Source organism: Alligator mississippiensis, chromosome 4, assembly GCF_030867095.1.
Source record: "Alligator mississippiensis isolate rAllMis1 chromosome 4, rAllMis1, whole genome shotgun sequence".
Classification (NCBI taxonomy): domain Eukaryota; kingdom Metazoa; phylum Chordata; order Crocodylia; family Alligatoridae; genus Alligator; species Alligator mississippiensis.
The window spans coordinates 64,927,962-64,946,546 of NC_081827.1; the positions used below are offsets into that span (position 1 = coordinate 64,927,962).

General features: G+C 38.3%; 1 protein-coding gene across 2 annotated transcripts in view; it reads left to right on the forward strand.

Moving 5' to 3' along the window:
* The window catches only part of MON2 (MON2 homolog, regulator of endosome-to-Golgi trafficking), a 140,879-nt gene that overhangs the window by 29,746 nt on the left and 92,548 nt on the right, over positions 1-18,585 (forward strand). For both annotated transcript variants that reach the window (XM_006260497.4, XM_014595901.3), the window contains exons 5-9: positions 8,498-8,627; positions 9,551-9,648; positions 13,180-13,305; positions 14,938-15,132; positions 17,929-18,053. In XM_006260497.4, the coding sequence (XP_006260559.1) occupies positions 8,498-8,627; positions 9,551-9,648; positions 13,180-13,305; positions 14,938-15,132; positions 17,929-18,053 (674 nt within the window). The remainder of the gene's footprint in view (positions 1-8,497; positions 8,628-9,550; positions 9,649-13,179; positions 13,306-14,937; positions 15,133-17,928; positions 18,054-18,585) is intronic.

An 18,585-nucleotide genomic window follows, 5' to 3' on the forward strand; every position in this document is an offset into this window, starting at 1 on the left:
GATAGCCTATAAGCTACAAGACAAGAAAAAAGATTTTTTTACAATACAGTATTTTAAACAGTTGAAAGAGGATTTGTCTTTGTACCTGAAGATATGACCTATTACTAATTAGTCTTCATTAGTAGTCATTTTAAGGTGTCTCAGTGAAGCTAGCAAAATATTGGTAGTGAAGCAGGGCTGTACACATTGGATTTGTAGGATTTGAATATAGAATGTGTGCTAATGAAATACTCTAGTATGCTATTATTTTGACCAATTTAGTACTAAATTCTAAAGAAAATATCTGCAGATTACTGTTGCATGTGTAGTAATGTGTTAACCAAAACATGACTTTGTATAGCAAAGATCTGAGTTAAGCCATTTCATCTGAATCACTTTGACTAATAGAAAATGACAGACAAGGCCATTAAATGCATCTTTTGTTGATATTTTTATCTTCACTATAAGATCATATCGATTGAAATGATGGTAGTTTCCTTTTTAATTTAAAATGTTAAATAGATCTAGTATTTCTTCTTAAGGCCTGACGCTTAAGAACTTTTCTCTTTCATAGGCTATGTCTTAAAAGAAATATGCTTTATTTTGGTCTGCATTCAAATAAATAGTGCCTATCCCAGGCATTCTAGACATCTTTGCCACAACTTTTAACATCACACAAATCCATAGCATGTGGTCACATTCAAAGCCTCAAAGTATGGAACTTGCAAATCCAGAAGTTCCTGCTTTATTGCTAATATTTTGCCTTTGGGGTATGAATGTCATACAACAAAATGTTGGTATGCGTGTATGAGATGGTTGTTGAGATGAATTTCAGTGGCCTTTACACTCCTTTTTCTAAGAGCTTGTCATTTATAGCCCCAGTCAGAAAAGCTAGTTTATAAGGAAATTACTGAAGAGACTTGACTTCCCTGCAAAAACATTTTATTCACCCGTAGTATTGACAAATACTAATGATTTCTTAGACAATGGTACCTAAAACACTTCTAAACCTTAGAGGAAAGTTTAATATTTGACCACATAAAATTATTGCCTGATGATAAGATTGTCTTTGATTGCTCTCTGCAAATGTTCATGAAATAACTAATGTTTGTCTAAATAATGTTTTATGGGACTAAATAATATTTTTTACTTAAAGTTTATTTATAGAATATTTTTCTAATAAAATGTTGATTACCAAATTTGTTGCAACAAGTGGGTTCAGTTAGAAGTGTTTACCTAGAAAATAACTGAGGTGAGGTTTTTTTATAGTTTCTTTTTGCTTTGTTTTTTGTTTTGTTTCATTTTTTGAATGATCTGGAAACATGGAATTGATGAAGTACTCTGCTGTTTTTAATACTTTCTCTGCAGCTGGACTTCAGTAACTGTTTTCTTTTAGGTTTTTACTTGTTCTTCTGTTTTTCCTTCTCTTCTATAAAAAGGAAACCCCTCACTATATAAGACTTTTTAATAGAAGTAGTTTAAAAACAAACATGTTTCCATGATCAGTAACTTAGCGTTCTAAATGTATTAAACTACACTCATGCATCTGTATATCCTGTCTTCGCAAAATAGAGTAAGAAATGTGGAACCCATGGTACATTTCTGCTCTGAATTGCAGCCCATATGCCAATGAGGCTTTATTAGTTATGCTACTAGGCACCCTCCTGATACCCATTTCCTAAATAGTTCTTGTGTTGTTGGCAGGACTGCCATTTGAGTCAGGCCTGTAATAACAATCTAGCAAAATTTAAAGGTGGACCATGTTAGATGTTCTTTCATTTGAAGCAACATGATAAGTTCTGACCCATCTGTATCTTAAATTCTGTGGTACTTTTTGCAAGAGCAGTTTAGTTTAATTGAAGAATTCCGTGCATCAGAATTTCCCTTTACAGCTTAGATTTTATAGGTTTGGGGCTTTTTTCCTTTCACTTCCCATTTTAAACAGGGCTTTGAAATGTGTTCTGAAATGGTTGTCATAGTCTTGAGCTCCAAAGTTAAAGCATAGGTTAAAAAAATACTAGGTTTAGTTTAGGGAACAAATTTGGAAATCCTTCTCAGATGTTGTTGATCCAGATAAATAGACTTCTTTCTCCTCTTATACACCCTGAATTGTTTGCTTCTTTGTAATATATGTATCCATTATTTTTATGTATAATACCTAAGCTTTAGTTAGTAGATGTTGCACTTATGCACTTAACTACAATGTCAGAGAGGTTAAGGCATTGGGTTCGTCTTTTTTCTGGATTGCTTTCTTCTCTTCTTCCTTGGAAATTTAGTTTATAGTTTTTATCACCATCACCCAGATGCGCTCAACTAGAAACAAGACAGTTTTATCCCGGACCACTAATGACTGTGGCATGTGGAAGTTTAATGTTGTAAGGCAATAGGAAATTGTTCTGCACTTTATGCTTTTTTTACACAAAACTAGTAAGGAGATTGAGGGGCTACGTAGTGTGTACTTTATTGGTAGGGACCTACCAAATTCATGGTGGGAGTGGGGTGCACTGTGACTCCATTAACCTTGCAGGTTCCTCTGCATTCCCTTCTTACACCCCGGCTGATTGGTGGAGAGGCCCTGCTTGTGGCTTGCTCCTCATCAGTGGGGAGGTAAAAACTGTGATTTTTTTTTTTAAATATGGTGATATTTTTGCCTCCCACCACTGATTAGCTGAGGGGCTCTGGATGGCCCTACTGTTTGCTGCTGACTGGTGGGGAGGCAACAACGCCGCCATATTTAAAACTGTGGTTTTAGTTTCTCTGCTGATCAGGAGGGAGTGGTGGGGCCCTCTGTTAATCAGCAGTCGGGGGGGGGGGAGACAGGAGGCAGCAAGGGGTGAGGTGTGTGTAGAATTAAAGGAGCTGCTGTGTACTCTGCTTCTGCTGTGAATTCGGTAGGTCCCTATTTCTTGGGCTTGGCTATTCAGTTGGGGAAGAACAGACAGGAACTGTAGTCTTTACCTAACTAGTTAGAGGAGCAGTATTTTTAAACAGACTTGTTTGTGTCCTCTAGTTTCAGTTCCCCTTTCTGTTTCTATGGATCTTTCATGCAGCAAAAGTGGGAAAAGACATTTTGAAAATAGAAATAAGTCATTGTAATTCCTCAAAAACTGGCATGGTGACAAGCAAATATAAGGTCTGAAACTACTTTCAGCTCTTTAAATTGATTACATATGATGTGGACAGTATCTGTTTCATTCTATGCTATAATTGTTTTTTATTGCCAATTCCTTTTTTGAAGATTTTTCTCTATTCCTCTTTTGAATTGCTTGTTCTTTTAATTTCACAGTTTAAGAGGTTATATTTAACTTTATTTCTGTTGGTTCCAGTTAGGTTGTATGTAACTTCTTGTACTGGGGGTGGCTTTAATATAATGCATATAAATTTTAGGTATTTTCTCATTTTGAAAGAATCCAGTAAATTTCTAGCTGTACTACTTTTAGAGGGGGAAAAAAAAAAACTCCCAAAATTTGCATATAGCTAAAATTTTAATCTAGAGGACTTCTAACAGATACAGTTAGTTATGTGAATAGATGTAGCAGTATGCATTGTTTTATCTCTATTAATAGATTAAACAATTCATGTAAGATATTTGTATCAGTTATTTAGTTTCCTGTAGGAAATTGTACTTGGCTGCTTCTATCAAGTTAACTTCGTATATGAGGATTTAAAAGAACCCCTTGATGGTGCAGGAGGTGTTGGCTAGCTTGCCCCAGGTAGCGAACATGAACAAATGTTTGGCTAGTATTAGGAGGTTATTTAAAATATAAAATCTTTTCATGCTTTCATTTATCTAGAAACTATTGACGGATACTAGTTACATGGGTCATCAGAATAGTTCAAATATTCAACTATTTATGTACAGAAAAATGAAAAATATTATGTTCCATCCTTTAGATATATAAAAACATCAGAGTTACAGTATTTCAGAGACCTCTTCAGCACTCTTTTACTACTTTATTTTCTTCCAGAGAGATATTTAAAAAGTGAGATGCTGTGTTGAGAGGTAAAGGAACCAGTGCTGAAAGGGACAATAGATTCATTCTACTCTTCAGGTAGAGTTTTATTCCTGGTACTTCACACCTTAATCCATCCTTTGCAGAAAAGCAAATCTGGTAGGCTTTAAGCAAATCCAGAGCTTCACAAGTTGTATCCATCTCCACATTAAGTTAGTGGACTTATTCTTCTTTTATTAACAGAGTAAAATAATAATTTGTTGTTTTTCAGTATAAGGATGCTGAAATTTTGGCATGAATCTATATTGCCCCTGTGCCAATCAAATGTATTGCAGCTCAGCAGTAGTTATACTATGAGAGGGTCACTGCTGCTTGAGCTAAAAAATGCCCCTAGCAATTTTAAAGTAGAGGAACATGATAGTTTTGCTTGATATTGAATGCAACAGCATGGTAGTCCCTGTGGGAATACGTTGCATTCAATGACTCTCCTAATCGTAACAAAGAGAGTTTCAGAGCCAGCCTCTTGGGAAATTTACAAAATAAGTCTTTTTGTAAGATGTCTTGTGTTTGCCTCACATACCATCAGCGTTTCTAAAATTATATCATTATTTTATTCTTTTCTATTGCTTCAGTGGTAGTTTGTATTCTCTTCTCTTACCATAACCCTGTCACTTTGTTTCTTGAAAAGTGTGAATCAGGCTTAGAGTTGCAATATAAACTCTAATCTATATAGATCAAGAACCCCTCATACTTGGTAAAGGTAGTCTTCTGCATGGAAGCATTATTAGAAGGGAAAATGAAAATGTTAGGAAAGATGCTTAGTTCCTGAGTCCTGACTCCAGTATTAGAATCTATTCTTTAATTTGCCATGTGTAATTTTTAACTGGAAAAATATGTTTTCAGCAATTACTCCATTTATCTTTTTATTGCAACATACTTTCCAGTCTTTCAACTTTTTCAACCTAATATGTCTGGCTGAGATTTCATTTGTGGTTCTGGCTTGAAAGTGCTTTTTAAAAATCTCTGAACAGACATGGTGCAGCCATTCTTATGCAAAAAAAATGTGGGGAGATGTAAGCACTTTTCTATTGCCATCCAGCTCAGTATGACTCTAAATATTTTATTGTTATAGTTAGGAAAAAAGAAAAGAACCTACTGTTCAGGTGACTGAGATTTGAAAGGTGCAATTTAGGTTAAAAATATTCCTCACTGAAGAGTTTTTGAAGGCCTGCTACAGAGGAATTTGGTGTTGATTTGACTAAGTTTTAGAAGCCTCTGAAAACTGCCTACCAGGCATGTGCATATCCACAGTTAGGTCGAGTGCATCTGTGCACTCATCTCCATGTGCACTTCTCAAGAGTGTTTATTTCACATATGATATGAGACCCAAGGTCTGTTACCTTATTTTTCACCTGTTGTTCTTACACTCTTAAATGTCCTATGAGCCTTGCCTCATACCTACAGGGCTGAGAATGAAGAGAGCCAAAGTTCTATTTTTCCATATGCTTGGCTCTTAATGTAAAAACAGTGAAATCATAATTTTGAATACAACATTAAATAGGGCTATAGCTGAAATACAAATGCTGTAGTTTGGTGTAGCAGTAGTTGCCATAAAATTTTGATGGCTCTTTTGTGAAGAAATATGAGAGGGTTTTATGAGGGTACCTCATTGAGAGTTTTTGAATATCTTGTGTAATGGTGCACCAGTAGCTGATTTTAATGTCTTTTGGGTTTCGTAGATGCACACTTTAAAAAAAGAAATAAAATGGGGTTGTGATGCCTACTGTTTACACTATAAATAGTTGACATGTATAAATATCAAAGCTGAATAGGGCTAGCTACTGCAGTAGATGATGTGGTTTGTATAGATCAGGGTGTGCAATTATGTGAGCCCAAGGGCCACTTAGGGAGCTTTGGTGAGCTGTTGCAGGCTGGGTCAGCTCTCCCCACCGTCCCACAACAGCTCATCACAACTCCCTGAGTGGCTTTGCCTCTGGGCTGGGTGGGTCTGATGGACCCACTGGGGGACAAATGAAATCCCTTGGCAGGCCGGATGTGTCCTGCAAACCATATTTTGCCCACTAGGGGTGCACCAGTAAACACTTTTTTTGGCCAATACCAATGGCTGATTATTAACCAGCCATATTGGCCGGTATTGATCTGATAGCCAATATACAGCCTGGCAGCTTGGAGAGCAGCGTCCAGCTGGTAATTCGAGGGGGGGAGGTGCAAATTGAGGTCCCAATGGTGAGGGAGGGAGTGGGGCTGGGACAGGGCCAGGCACTACCCAGCCCAGCTGGGGTGGGGTTTGGGACGAAGCCACAGGTAGCTCATCTGGTGGTGGGGACAGAAGGGGGGCAGCTCCATGCTGCTGCCCATACCTCAAAGGGAGGTATGAGGGGAGCATGTACCCCACAGATTTGTGCACATGGTGATAGCATGCTGCAGGTTCGGGGCCAGGAGCTGTGCCAGCCACTTCCCAGCAGGGGGGCTGTGCTAGGGCTGTGCTCAGGGCAGGCAGGGGCAGCGGGGTGGGTGGTGGTGACTATGGTTAGTTTTTGGGTGGCTGTAGCCCACCCTGTAGCCACCCCTCCCAGTGCTGTTGCTGCCTGCCTTGCCCTGAGTGTTGCCCCTTCCCAGCCCTCTCTTCTCCCCCCCCCCCCTTGCTAGGAAGAGGCTGGTGCAGCCTTCCTTTGCACAAACTCTGGGGGTGCATGCAGCAGTGGGGAGTAGTCCACCCCTTCCATAGCTCTGTCTTGTGTCCTGCCTTGCCCTCTGGGCAGTGCCTGCCCCTGCCCTACTCCCTCTTTCCCTCCCTCATTGTAGGAGCCTTGATTTGCCCCTTGTCCTGCCGTGCGCCCCCCCCCCAAGCACACACTTGCTGGCCAGACACGGCTCTCCAAGCTGCTAGGCTGCATTCCTGGCCACATGAATACTTTGTCTATTTGAATGCATGTGGCATTTATCAGTGACATTATCAGCTACATTGGCCAAAAAAGCCAATTGCTGATTAATGTCAATTTTCCTTTTATTGGTGCTGATATCATGTGGTCCAATATATCGGAGCATCTCTATTGCCCACTCCTGGTACACAGCATTCTTCTTTGATTCATGCAAATCCTCCTTTTTCTTGATACCTTGCATATGTATAGGTGGGTAATTTTCTATTATTGAGATTCAGATAGCTTTGTTTGGATTGTTGAGTCACAAATTAGTTCTTTTTAAAAAAATAGTGGTTTTTTCCCCCAGAAATTGTCAAAACTACATTAAAGTAGAACTATTGGATTACAGGACAAACTTAAATTACAGAATTACATTACTTGCGTAAAATTGTATGTAAATAAAGGTAAAAACTTTATGCTTGCAATGCTGAAAACTTATGTTAGGAAATGTCAGAAACTAAGTGCTCCCTGCAACTTTAATGTGTCCCCTTTGTGCCATGTGTATTATGCTATAATCTTTCATTATAATATGATTGCGCATTCTCTTCCACAGGACCTTGGGGTGCAGGTAGTTGGAGCTTATTTGTTAGCAGTACTCTGGCTTTCTCTGGAAGGGAAACTATAGATACTGCCTCAGAGTCTCAAGATAGGCACTGAAAATTAGTGTTTGACAGTTTTAGCATTAATGTCTAGTATGTGTAAGTCCTTTTACATGATTTGTATGATAAGAATAATGCCACCCTTTCCATCTTCGGTTTTCTTTGAATGTTTGTGAAGCAGTCAGATCCTACTGTATCTAGTGTCAAAGAAAAGTCCTTTTAGAAGTTAAGAATTCTAGTTTCCTGTTAACACAGAGTTTGTGGCATGCAGTAAGTGTCCCATAAAGTCATATATTGAATGCTGTGTATTAAAAGAAATCCTGAATAGCCACCATTTTTTTTACCATCCTTTATTCCACAGATGGCATTAGTTTTGGGCCTGTCCAAAAAATAACATATGACTAGCATAATGCAGTATGCACATAGGAGACAAATTAAATTTGTGGGGACAGACCCTCATTTTGATTTTCTTACTTTTGACTATGCAACATTGCAATTCTAAGGTGTCTGAATATAGATTTTTTTTTTTTAAATGCAGCATCTAGAGTTGGAAAAAACAACCCCTAAAAATAATTTCCATCGTGTAGACATGCATTTAATCATTGCACAGGTTACCAAAATTTGTATTTCCCAACCTTTCTGATTTTAATCATACAACTGTAATGTCGTCTTAACCTGAATGTTTATACTGTTACAATATACATTGTTTCATGTAGTTATTGTATATGAGTTGCTTGTAAGATTATTATAGTTGTCATGGACACATATTAGTCTCAGTTAAATTTGTGCTCTTTCCAATTCACATAGGGCCATAGAAGCTATGAATATAGTTGGGGTTTTTTTCCACAGAACAATCCGTACATCTTTTTTCATCACACTTTATCTAGCTTCTCAAACTTAAAAAGATTAAATAAACCTCATATTTAGGTAACTTTTGATTAAACATTAGCAACTTTTACATTCATTTTTATTATTTTTAGCTAAATGATATATACATTGTTATTAACTGGAAACTTTATTGCAGGCAATTGTCCTTTGTTTTCGACTGCACTTCACAAAAGATAATATCACAAATAACACAGCTGCAGCTACAGTGCGACAAGTAGTTACTGTTGTTTTTGAGAGAGTGGTTGCCGAAGATGAACGATACAAAGGTGGATATATGTTCCTTTTTTGTGTTGTGTGCATTAGATCTGTTTCTGTTAGATTTATATGTATATATTTTTAAAGTGTCTGTCTTAACTATCTAAAATTACCAGAAAGCACAGACTTTATAAATGCTACAAAAATCACAGTAGTTATTCATTGTTGGAAAGGATTACCTTGTTGCCTGTACATTTGTAAAGAATATAGTATAATAAATTGTTGATTGCGATTTGGATGATGAACTCCTCACCCCCTGCTCCCTGTCCCTTTTATACTGAATAAGCAGGCTAGTATGGTATGAAGTAGTTTCAAAAGGTGGCTTTGTTTTTCTACCCCCACAAACCCCCTCCTCCCAGTGTAGAGCTGTGGAAGATTAGCCTTGAAGGTAGACTTTGCAGCGAGGTTTTGGGGCAGGATTAAGAATGGGAGAACCATGTTAGGGCCTGATAGCCTGCATTGCTGTGGAGAACCTGAGCATTGTGACCTATAGGCAGCTGGGGACAAGCTGTCATAAATGATATATGCATAAATGTCCATTTATGTTCAGTGCTGCATAGCAGCACAGAATTGAATCAGATTAAAACTGACTGAAAGCTGCCACAGTTATTCATGCTGCAGGTTCTGTGCTATGTCTTTTAGATATGCAGCATATCATTTTTTTTAACTTTTCTTTTTATGACTTTATTTTGGTAATGTCTGTTGTTTGAGTGATGTTGGAGTAATATTATGTGAAAAGAACATGTATTTTAAGAATAATCTTTACTAGAGATTATTGATATTAAATCTGACTTTTATTGTTGTAATTTGAGGTTCTTCTGTCAGTGGGATAATTCCCTCAACTTTGTGCCAGAATTGGTCTTCATAGGCAACGCAGATTTGACTATTGAATATTTTTTTGCGCTCATACTGCATAACTTTTTCTTTAATACAGATGTTACCGAACAGCCAGCGACAGTTCAAGGAAACAGTAACAGAAGATCAGTCAGTACCCTGAAACCATGTGCTAAAGATGCTTATATGCTTTTTCAGGTACATTGTACCCATCTTATATGAATACTGGATAAGTGCATCATTTGCTTAATTGCATAACTGAATGTCATTCCCAAATTATTGTCTATTGGTTATGCTGTAACAGACTCTGGCTATCGACATACCAGTTAAATAAATAACTGCTTAAAGGCATAACATCTTTTAGCCCCGCTATCTACTTTGTAACTGAATTGTACTCAGAACTACTGGAAAGTAATGTTATCTATTTATTTTGTAACTAATTGTACTCCCTTTAACTGTTTTATAAAGAACTAAGGGAAAGCTGCTGTCAAAGGTTGCTCTTCAATGAGGGAGCTAGTCAGTTTTGTGGCTGCTGTCTCTCATCAAGGCTATTATTAGCAATGTCAGAACTGACTATTAGGGTTAAGTACAGAAATTTAAAAAGTCAGCAAGTAAACAGACATTCTCATTTGAAACCGGAAAGGCATCCAGACCCCTGAAGTGGCCCATACCGGTAACTGGGGAGCGATAGAGCATACCTCCCAGCCTGGTCATCACTGCTGAAGGCACTGGATTGCAGCTGAGTAGGGCTTATCCTTGATTGGCTGCCTAGCACATGGCCCCCAAAACCTCACTGTTACCAGACTTAATGTTAGATTTGTGGGGGGGGAATGCCCCCCAGCTGGGGGCTGCCCTATGCATGTGGGAAGTGGAAGGAAGCCCAAAGGAAGGGCTTCACTCCCTTTTTCTGCCCAGAGCCAAGAGCGGTTCCCTTAGCCCCACCCCTTGATCCTGGCTCATGCAGTGGGTTGGGTGTCAGGAGGTGGGGGGCCCTGGATCTGCTGGGGGTGGGGAAGGGATGAAGGAACTCATCCCAGTCTTTTTCCCAATCAGGAGGAGAGCAGAGGGGGGCATGGCCAGGCCCTGACCCAGGGTAGCATGCTGAGTTGGGGTCTACACCAGACCCAGCTGGGGTCTGCCTGGAACAGTGATAGTGCTCAGGCTAGGGAACAGAGAAGGGGGCCAACCCTGTTCTGCTGGAGCAGACAGCACAGCCCAGGGCTGCAAAGCATCCTGGGATGCTGTGGTACTATAACTTAACTCGAACTGGGAGGGGGTCTGGGACAGAAGTTTCGTAAACCAGTTTGACCCAAATCGTTTAAGCATGATACTATATCCAGTCAGGCTTATCTTAAACCAGTTTTGGCCGTTTGAAAGTGATTTTAAGTGCGCTGAACTGGTTTAAACCGGTTTCTGATCACTTTTAAACTGGTTTATGTGCAACTTCTGTCCCTAGCCTAGAAGTCTCTGGAAACTGATAAGCCTAATAATTTTTTGGGGATCCTAAAACTACAGCACTAACAGTGCTATAAACAGTGCATCTTAAATACGTAAGGCTGCCATGTTTAGGGCTTCTAATTAGGGTCACCTTAAGGAAATCTAGAACATCTGGGACATTGCCATCCTCTTCCCGCCTGCCCCTCCCAACCTGCCCAACAACAGCACTGTTGTAGGCAGTGGCAGAGGCCAGTGGGCATGGATGTGGGCATAATCCGGTGGGGAGGCGGAGCTGCCTGGTGCACCATTCTGCTCCTGCCGTATTGTATCCCATGCCCCTGTGATTCTGGGACTCCCATTTTAATTTCTATCAGCTGACTGGGACTGACCTTTGAAATATGGGACTGTCCCGGGCAAAGTGGGACATATGCTCACTCTACTTCTAATTGTTTCAGGACTGCTTATTAGAATCCTTGAAAATTAGTGGAGATTGTCAGTTTTGAGGCTTTTAATACCACAGCACTGGTCACTGTTCACATTTAGTTTATAATTGTGTGTATTCTAGTCAAGAATATAGCCTTTTTCAGTCTGGAGCCTATGCATGTAAACAGAATAATACATAATATGCTATATTGGTAGCTCTTTCTACTGTTTGTGTGGATACAGTTATAATCTGGCTCATTTTTCTGAAAACAGATGAAATTTCATAACTTTAAATGTCTTTCTGTTTAATAATGTGGCACATATTGCTTGTTAAATATCAAAACACATTGTTATATTAATGTTTATATTAGCAAAAATGAGTTGATGTAGCAGTGAAATATTTTAATAAATAAAATGGTTTTACAGACCACTAGAGTATCAGACTCCCTTATTGTCAGTTTGAAAATCTATTAATAGACTATTATAATTTCATTATGCTAATCCATATCTGGTTTTTCTAACATACCCATCTAGATTCTGTTTGTTATTGGATTAGTTTTTAATTATAACAGTAATAAAGGGATACCATGCATTTTATTCCTGCTTACATTTTTTTGGATTTTCTTGTGAATGACTCATAACCATTGATGGTGATGTATTTGCCCCATCAAAAAAAAAAGAGAGAAACTGAAAACAAGGTGGAATGGGAGAATCTTTAAAAACAAAAATTTTGATCGGCTTAAACTAATGACTGACTGCAAAGCTATGTTTATTTCAGAGGTGGCTTGTATTTTTGTGTTTGGGTTCTCCTCCCCCCTCCCCCCCCCCCCTTATTGAAAACCTTGGGAGGAAAGATGGTCTAGTGGTGGGGGTGCTGGCCTGGACTTGGAAGACCCCTGTTCAGTTTCCTTGTCTGCCACTGACATCCAGTGTAACCTTAACTAAACAGGTCATTTTGTTTACCTCTGGGACACAGGGTGGGCAGCATTTGTCAAGGATTCCACCAGATAACATGTAATCTGCAGTTTCTCTAGCACTTTTGACACCAATATTATGTGGGTATGCTGGACCTGAACTGAATGACTGAACTAGCACTATAAAGCACATGATAAAACTTAGTAGAATTTATGATGTCAGAATTTATGATGTTAAGACTTGCTGATTTATCATACCTATTGATCCTAAAATGTTTTTACTCCTGCTTTCAAAACCTAGCCTTTGATTATATGCAGTATTTTTGTTCCTTGCCTCATAGCAATCTTGTTTAGTTTTTATTTATAAAAAGATTTATCAGTTTATTCATACTGCATTTTCTCACATACCACATGCCACCAAAAAGATGCACTTTTGGTTTTGGGAAGGCAGAGTAGTGGTGGGGAATTATCCAGTTGCGACTGAATTCTTACAGCTTATACAGGGGGAGTCTGTTCCTCCGATCACTTGTCTTTCCCTTGCTGCTCAGCCAAAAGCTAGAGGTTTCACCCTGTCAGGGCCCCTGTCATAGTCAAAAGCTACTGCCAAGCTACTCAGCAGCAGCTGTGAGTGGGTAAAACCTTGTGGCTGGTAGGTCTCTACCAGCCATTCCAGTATTCCCATCTTCCATTCAGGCATGGAAACACACACTGCGCTTAAAACACTTGCCCTAGTTCTGGATGGATTTTCTCTTAAAATAGAAAAACACAGTGTACATGGTATATAGCCAAATGTGGTATGTTTAAAGTGGAAATTAGCTTCAAATTGGAAAAGAAGTTGTCATTACTAAGGAGCAAGGGAGCTTTAGGTTTTCTTTTTTCTTTTAGACAGTAAAAATCTGGAAATGTATCCAAGTAAGTAAATGGACAGAAAATACAAAATGTGTTTGTTTTTCAGGATCTTTGCCAGCTGGTTAATGCTGATGCTCCCTACTGGTTAGTGGGTATGACGGAAATGACTCGGACATTTGGCCTTGAACTTCTTGAGTCTGTACTCAATGATTTTCCACAAGTGTTTTTACAAGTAAGTTGTCTTTAAAAATAAGAGAGAGCCTTTTGCTTTCATTGGATTTTTCCACCAGACACTTCTCTTCTGCTAAATATAATTTCTGATGAAAGTTAAGAGATTTTATTTTTTCAAATCAGAGATTTTGTAGTATGGATTTTGAAGTTCTTAATAAAAATATTTCAATATGTAGTAAAATCCCTGTTATCTGGCATAAATGAGGAATGGGGGGTGCCAGTAATCTAAAAATGCCGGTTACCTGAGGCACAGGGTTTCTGGCTGGATGCGGAGTGGGTGGGAGGAGGTGGCAGCAGTGCAGAGTGGTGGGTAGCGGTGGCTGCCCCATGCAAGTTTCGTCCCCCCCCCCCCCCCCCGGCCCTGCATGTCTAGCTGACCAGCCCGAAAATCCAATTAATGTGCCGGTTAGTAAAATCTCTGATAACAGGGGTTTTACTATATTATATTACTTTTCAAAAGTAGTTACAATTTTTATTTCATGCTTCTTCATGGTTTAACCTCCTCAGTAAAGATTTTTACCCACGTTCTTTGCCTATAGAGAACACGCATTTAATTTTTTAGTTTGTGCACACACATTTGTGTGTGTTACATATAATCAACATATAAATCTATGCAGGAAGGTTTTTTTTCCTCTTTATTCCTCATATTCAGGTTTTACATGTTTTCATACCTTTATGTATTCTAGGTCATGATCAGGGTTCCTGGTTTTCTCTGTTTAAAAATAGCAAATTCTCTGATTTAAAAAACCCCAAATCTGCATTTTTTCCATGATTAAAATGAAATTCCACTATAGATAGATGAATATATAACTATCAGTTGAACACAATATTTTATTGAGATATTTACAATTTTAAAGCAATTTGGAAGCCTCCTGGTATCGATCACTATAATAAAATAAATTCTAAAATTTTAATACTTGATTTTGGGGTTTTTATCATGGAAAATCAGAGCTCCCCCTGCCGCTCACCAGGATGGGGTTTTCTCTTTAAAATGAGAGAATCTGGGCTTTACCACACTTTTCCACGGCGAACGGAAAACCTGGATCCCTGGTCATGGTTCTGTTGAAGCTGTTGTTTCATAACATAAGTATGTTGGGAAAACCTTTTGTGATATCATGTTCCTACAGGAATTCTAACTTCATCCCCCTTGCACAGCATTCCACAAAAACTTGCACAACTGTAATTTTGAATTATATGACTTTAGGTGCATATCAGTATTCTACCATAATTTAATAATGGTAGAGGTTCATTTAATAATGATGGAGCCCAAATTCAGAAGCAAAGTATACAAGTCATGTATCAGAAAACCAATTTAACATGTAAACTGAAAGGGAGAAGAGCCTTTAGCATGAAAAGGACTTGATCTCTTAAACTTTTCTATACCTGGCTATATGATTTTTCCTGCTATGATTCTTTCCATTCCCTCAGCGTACAATGTATGCCAACATACGTGACCTTTTCTGTTCTGTATGTTCATAATGCTAAGTTGTATTCTAAATATGAAAATAGGGTGTGTTTGTGTATTAAATATCTTAGACTTGCTAATACAAACTGAAAAAGTCTATTTTAAATCATTCAATTTATTTTAAATGTTGTTTATATAACTCCTTGTTAACTTTTTTTTTCTTTACAGCATCAAGAATTTAGTTTCCTTCTTAAAGAGAGAGTTTGTCCTCTTGTGATAAAGCTCTTCTCCCCAAATATCAAATTTAGACAGGGTTCCAGCTCATCATCTTCCCCAGCTCCTGTGGAGAAACCATATTTTCCTATCTGCATGCGCCTGCTGAGAGTAGTTTCTGTTTTGATCAAGCAGTTTTACAGTTTGCTGGTAAGAATATAGGTTTCAAATATTGTTTTTATAACTCTCTCCTCTGAACTGTGTTTGTTCAGCAGAAAAATCTTTTTCTTATGAAATGCCACAATTGATGTTTTTATGCAGTTCTTACCTGTGAGTCATGCTTCACTTAGTCCTTTTGATTTAATAAGAGCTAATATTTCTTTAGAAATAAATGTGAGCTTTTGTTGAAGATTTATAGACAACTAAATAAGGTGAAGGATTTGCAAGATCAGGATAAAAGTACAAAGTCCCTTATTAAATATATGGTTCTTCATTGTAAAGCAGAAAACTTAGAAAACAGTAGTGTGAGACCCACTATTAGAAAATACACAACTAGGTAAACATTGAAAAACTTGACTACTTTAATGTTTTTTCATTTAACTTTTGAAAGGAAAAAAACCAAATAGCTTAAAAGTTTTAATCATCTCTACATCTTAAATATACAGACTACCTCTATACCCTGTGGCCCAATCTTGCAAAAGCTTGTGAGATTGGTATAAGGTAATTTTTAAATTAGAACCATTAAAACAGAATGGTTTGCTTTAGGTATAAAAGAATCTTTGAAAATTATTGATACTTGAGATCCAAGTTGCTTGAGAGGGGTTTGTTGGTTTGTTTGTTTATTTGTTTTTATCCAGTACTTGATGGTTTTATGGTATTTTTTGTTATCACGCAGTCTAATAGAAAATGAAATGAATGTGAGAGAGTTCAAGGGTTGAAAAAGATTTGGAATGCAGTGATAATTGAAGTATATTTGTAGTTAAAAACAAAAAACAAACCTTTCACTAATGTAGAAAACGAGAGAAAATAGCTACTTACTATATACAGTATATTTAAAAAGTGCATGAAGATTGGACACAAATCTAGTATATACAGCTACATAAGTCTGCTTTTGTTTGCAATATAGAATTTACTGTTTGTGGTTAAGAGTAAAAATTCAGTATCACGTGAAAGCTTGGAAACTGTGTTTGGAGCTCCAAATGGGAATTCAGGTACTTGAATGAGATTCCTCACTCCCTTCTATTCAAATGGCATATGGATTAGTAACCAGACTATGATGATTAATTACAGGTATTCCTATTGTGCAAAAAGAATGCATACACATTTGAAGTCTTTATTGACACATAGAAAAGCTGGGGATTTAATTTGTATGGGTATGGAGTTATTTTGATATCTAAAGTCTGTCTTGGTCAGGTATTTAAGTGGACTGATGAGGTATAAAAGAAAGCTGTTGATGGTATATTGCCATTGCTTGTGTTAATTAATGTGTTAATCTTGTACTTGTCTTGAGAATTAAGTTCTCTTAAATGAAGGAGACAAAGATTCAATTTGCTGTCTTTGTGATGAATTGGGAATGATAGATCCACTTCTGATTTAAAATCTTTTATTTAGCACTCTCCCTTACTTGAGACTTCAGAGGAAGGTCAAACTCCGCCTATGTATTAATGCTTTCTTGCTATTTATTCAAACATGGGAAAGCAATAAATATTTTGTGATGACCCCAGGCTTTTAGTTACTGTATTCCCTGAAGTATGAGGCATGTTGTCAGTTACCTATTTTATTACTGTCACACACAGAGGTCCTAATTGGGATCAAAGCATAAATCGGCTAGAAGTCTGTGACTCCTAGTGTAATAAGGAGTCCTGGCATGGCAGAGGTCCTGTTCCTGCTACTGCTGCTGTTAACCTTGGCTGCTGCTACTGACAATCTTTCTAGAGGAGGGTAGAGTCTTCTGATAGGTCTAGTCCCCTGGGAAGTTGCCTGAGGGCTCTAATTAGCATTCTCTTTCAAAGACAGGGTAGGCTAATGGGACTATATGTTGACAGGCTCCTGGTTTGTAAAAGGATAAGTCTTAACGTAAATCATGTTCTCTCTTCCTGCCTTTTGGGACTACTGACAGCGGCAGCAGCTGTTTTTTGCTTGTTCATTATATCTCTGATTTTTTTTTAGATTTCACTAACCTGTTTGTTTGAATATTTTCCTGTAACGTTGATAATTGATAGCTCTGAGACGGCAATAACTTGTTATGCATCAGAGGTGAAAATTACCAGGGCTCAGATTAAGTAGAAAAAGGCAATTATATGATCTAATTTATTCTCAGTTCTCTTCTTTTTATTTTTAACCAACAGTTGTGATATGGCAGATAACCATAACCATCTCTTCTCCACCCACATACAAGCATGGGTTGAGTTGAAAGCTGAGTTGAGATATCTTTTTTGTGTATGTTTTTTCCTTGCGGTAAAGATTGTGCATGGCTATTGTATTTTAACTCTTAATTCAGTTAAAGCTCTCTAGGAAGCTATTTATATCCTTGTAACTTTTTGCTTTGTCTTGAGAGCACTCAGTTGTCTGTTTTTATTGTTGTTCAGTGAGAGGGTTTTTTGACTTGTATTGCAAACTGTTTTGAGAACAAGGGCTTATACACCACTTGTACTATGACACCCTGTTCTTTTACTACAGTGCTTATCTTTCAACTGATGATGAACTCTCCAACTCTTAAATATTTACTTCTATAGGCTTGTTATCCCATTCTTTAATACTTTCCTTAGAAATGTCAGTAAGGGAATGTAACTCCTGTATGTAGCTGAGTGTCTGGCATATGCTTGGCAAAACATTGCAATTGCTGGATATATTCTGTGTTATTTTTAGTGATTGGCTGACAGAAATTCAACCTAGTGCCAAAGCAGAATGCACCAATATTTGCTAGGGATTTGACAGAAGCTTGGGGGGAGAGAATATTTTACATCGACTTTTTGCTTGTATATGACTGTAACCTATTTCTTGTAGGTAACAGAATGTGAGATCTTTCTGTCACTGTTAGTAAAGTTTCTGGATGCAGACAAACCACAGTGGCTAAGAGCTGTTGCAGTAGAATCTATCCACAGGCTGTGTGTGCAGCCTCAGCTTTTAAGGTAACAGATATGCCATATTTCACTTTATATTTTAAAGTAACAGCTTGTATATAGTTTCATAGTTTCTAGGGTCTGAAGGGACCTGAACAGATCAAGTCTGACCCCTTACCCTGGGCAGGAACGAGCGCTGGGATCATAATACCCCAGCCAGATATCTATTCAACCTCCTCTTGAAGACCCCCAAGGTCTCCCACCTCCCTTGGGAGCCCATTCTAGAGCCTGGCAGCCCTAACCGTAAAGTAATACCTCCTGATATCAAGCCTGAACCTACTCTCAATTAATTTTGTGGCCGGTATTCCTTGTTATCCCAGGTGGTGCCCAGGGAAACAGAGCTTCACCTATTTTCCGCTGGTCCCCCCTGGTGACTTTATAGATGGCCACCAGATCCCCTCTCAGACTTCTCTTGTGGAGGCTGAATAGATTCAGGCCCTTTAGCCTATTTTCGTAGGGGTTGGCCTTCTGCCCCCTGACCATGCGAGTGGCCCTTCTCTGGACTCTATCAAGGTTAGCCACATCCCTCTTGAAGTGCGGT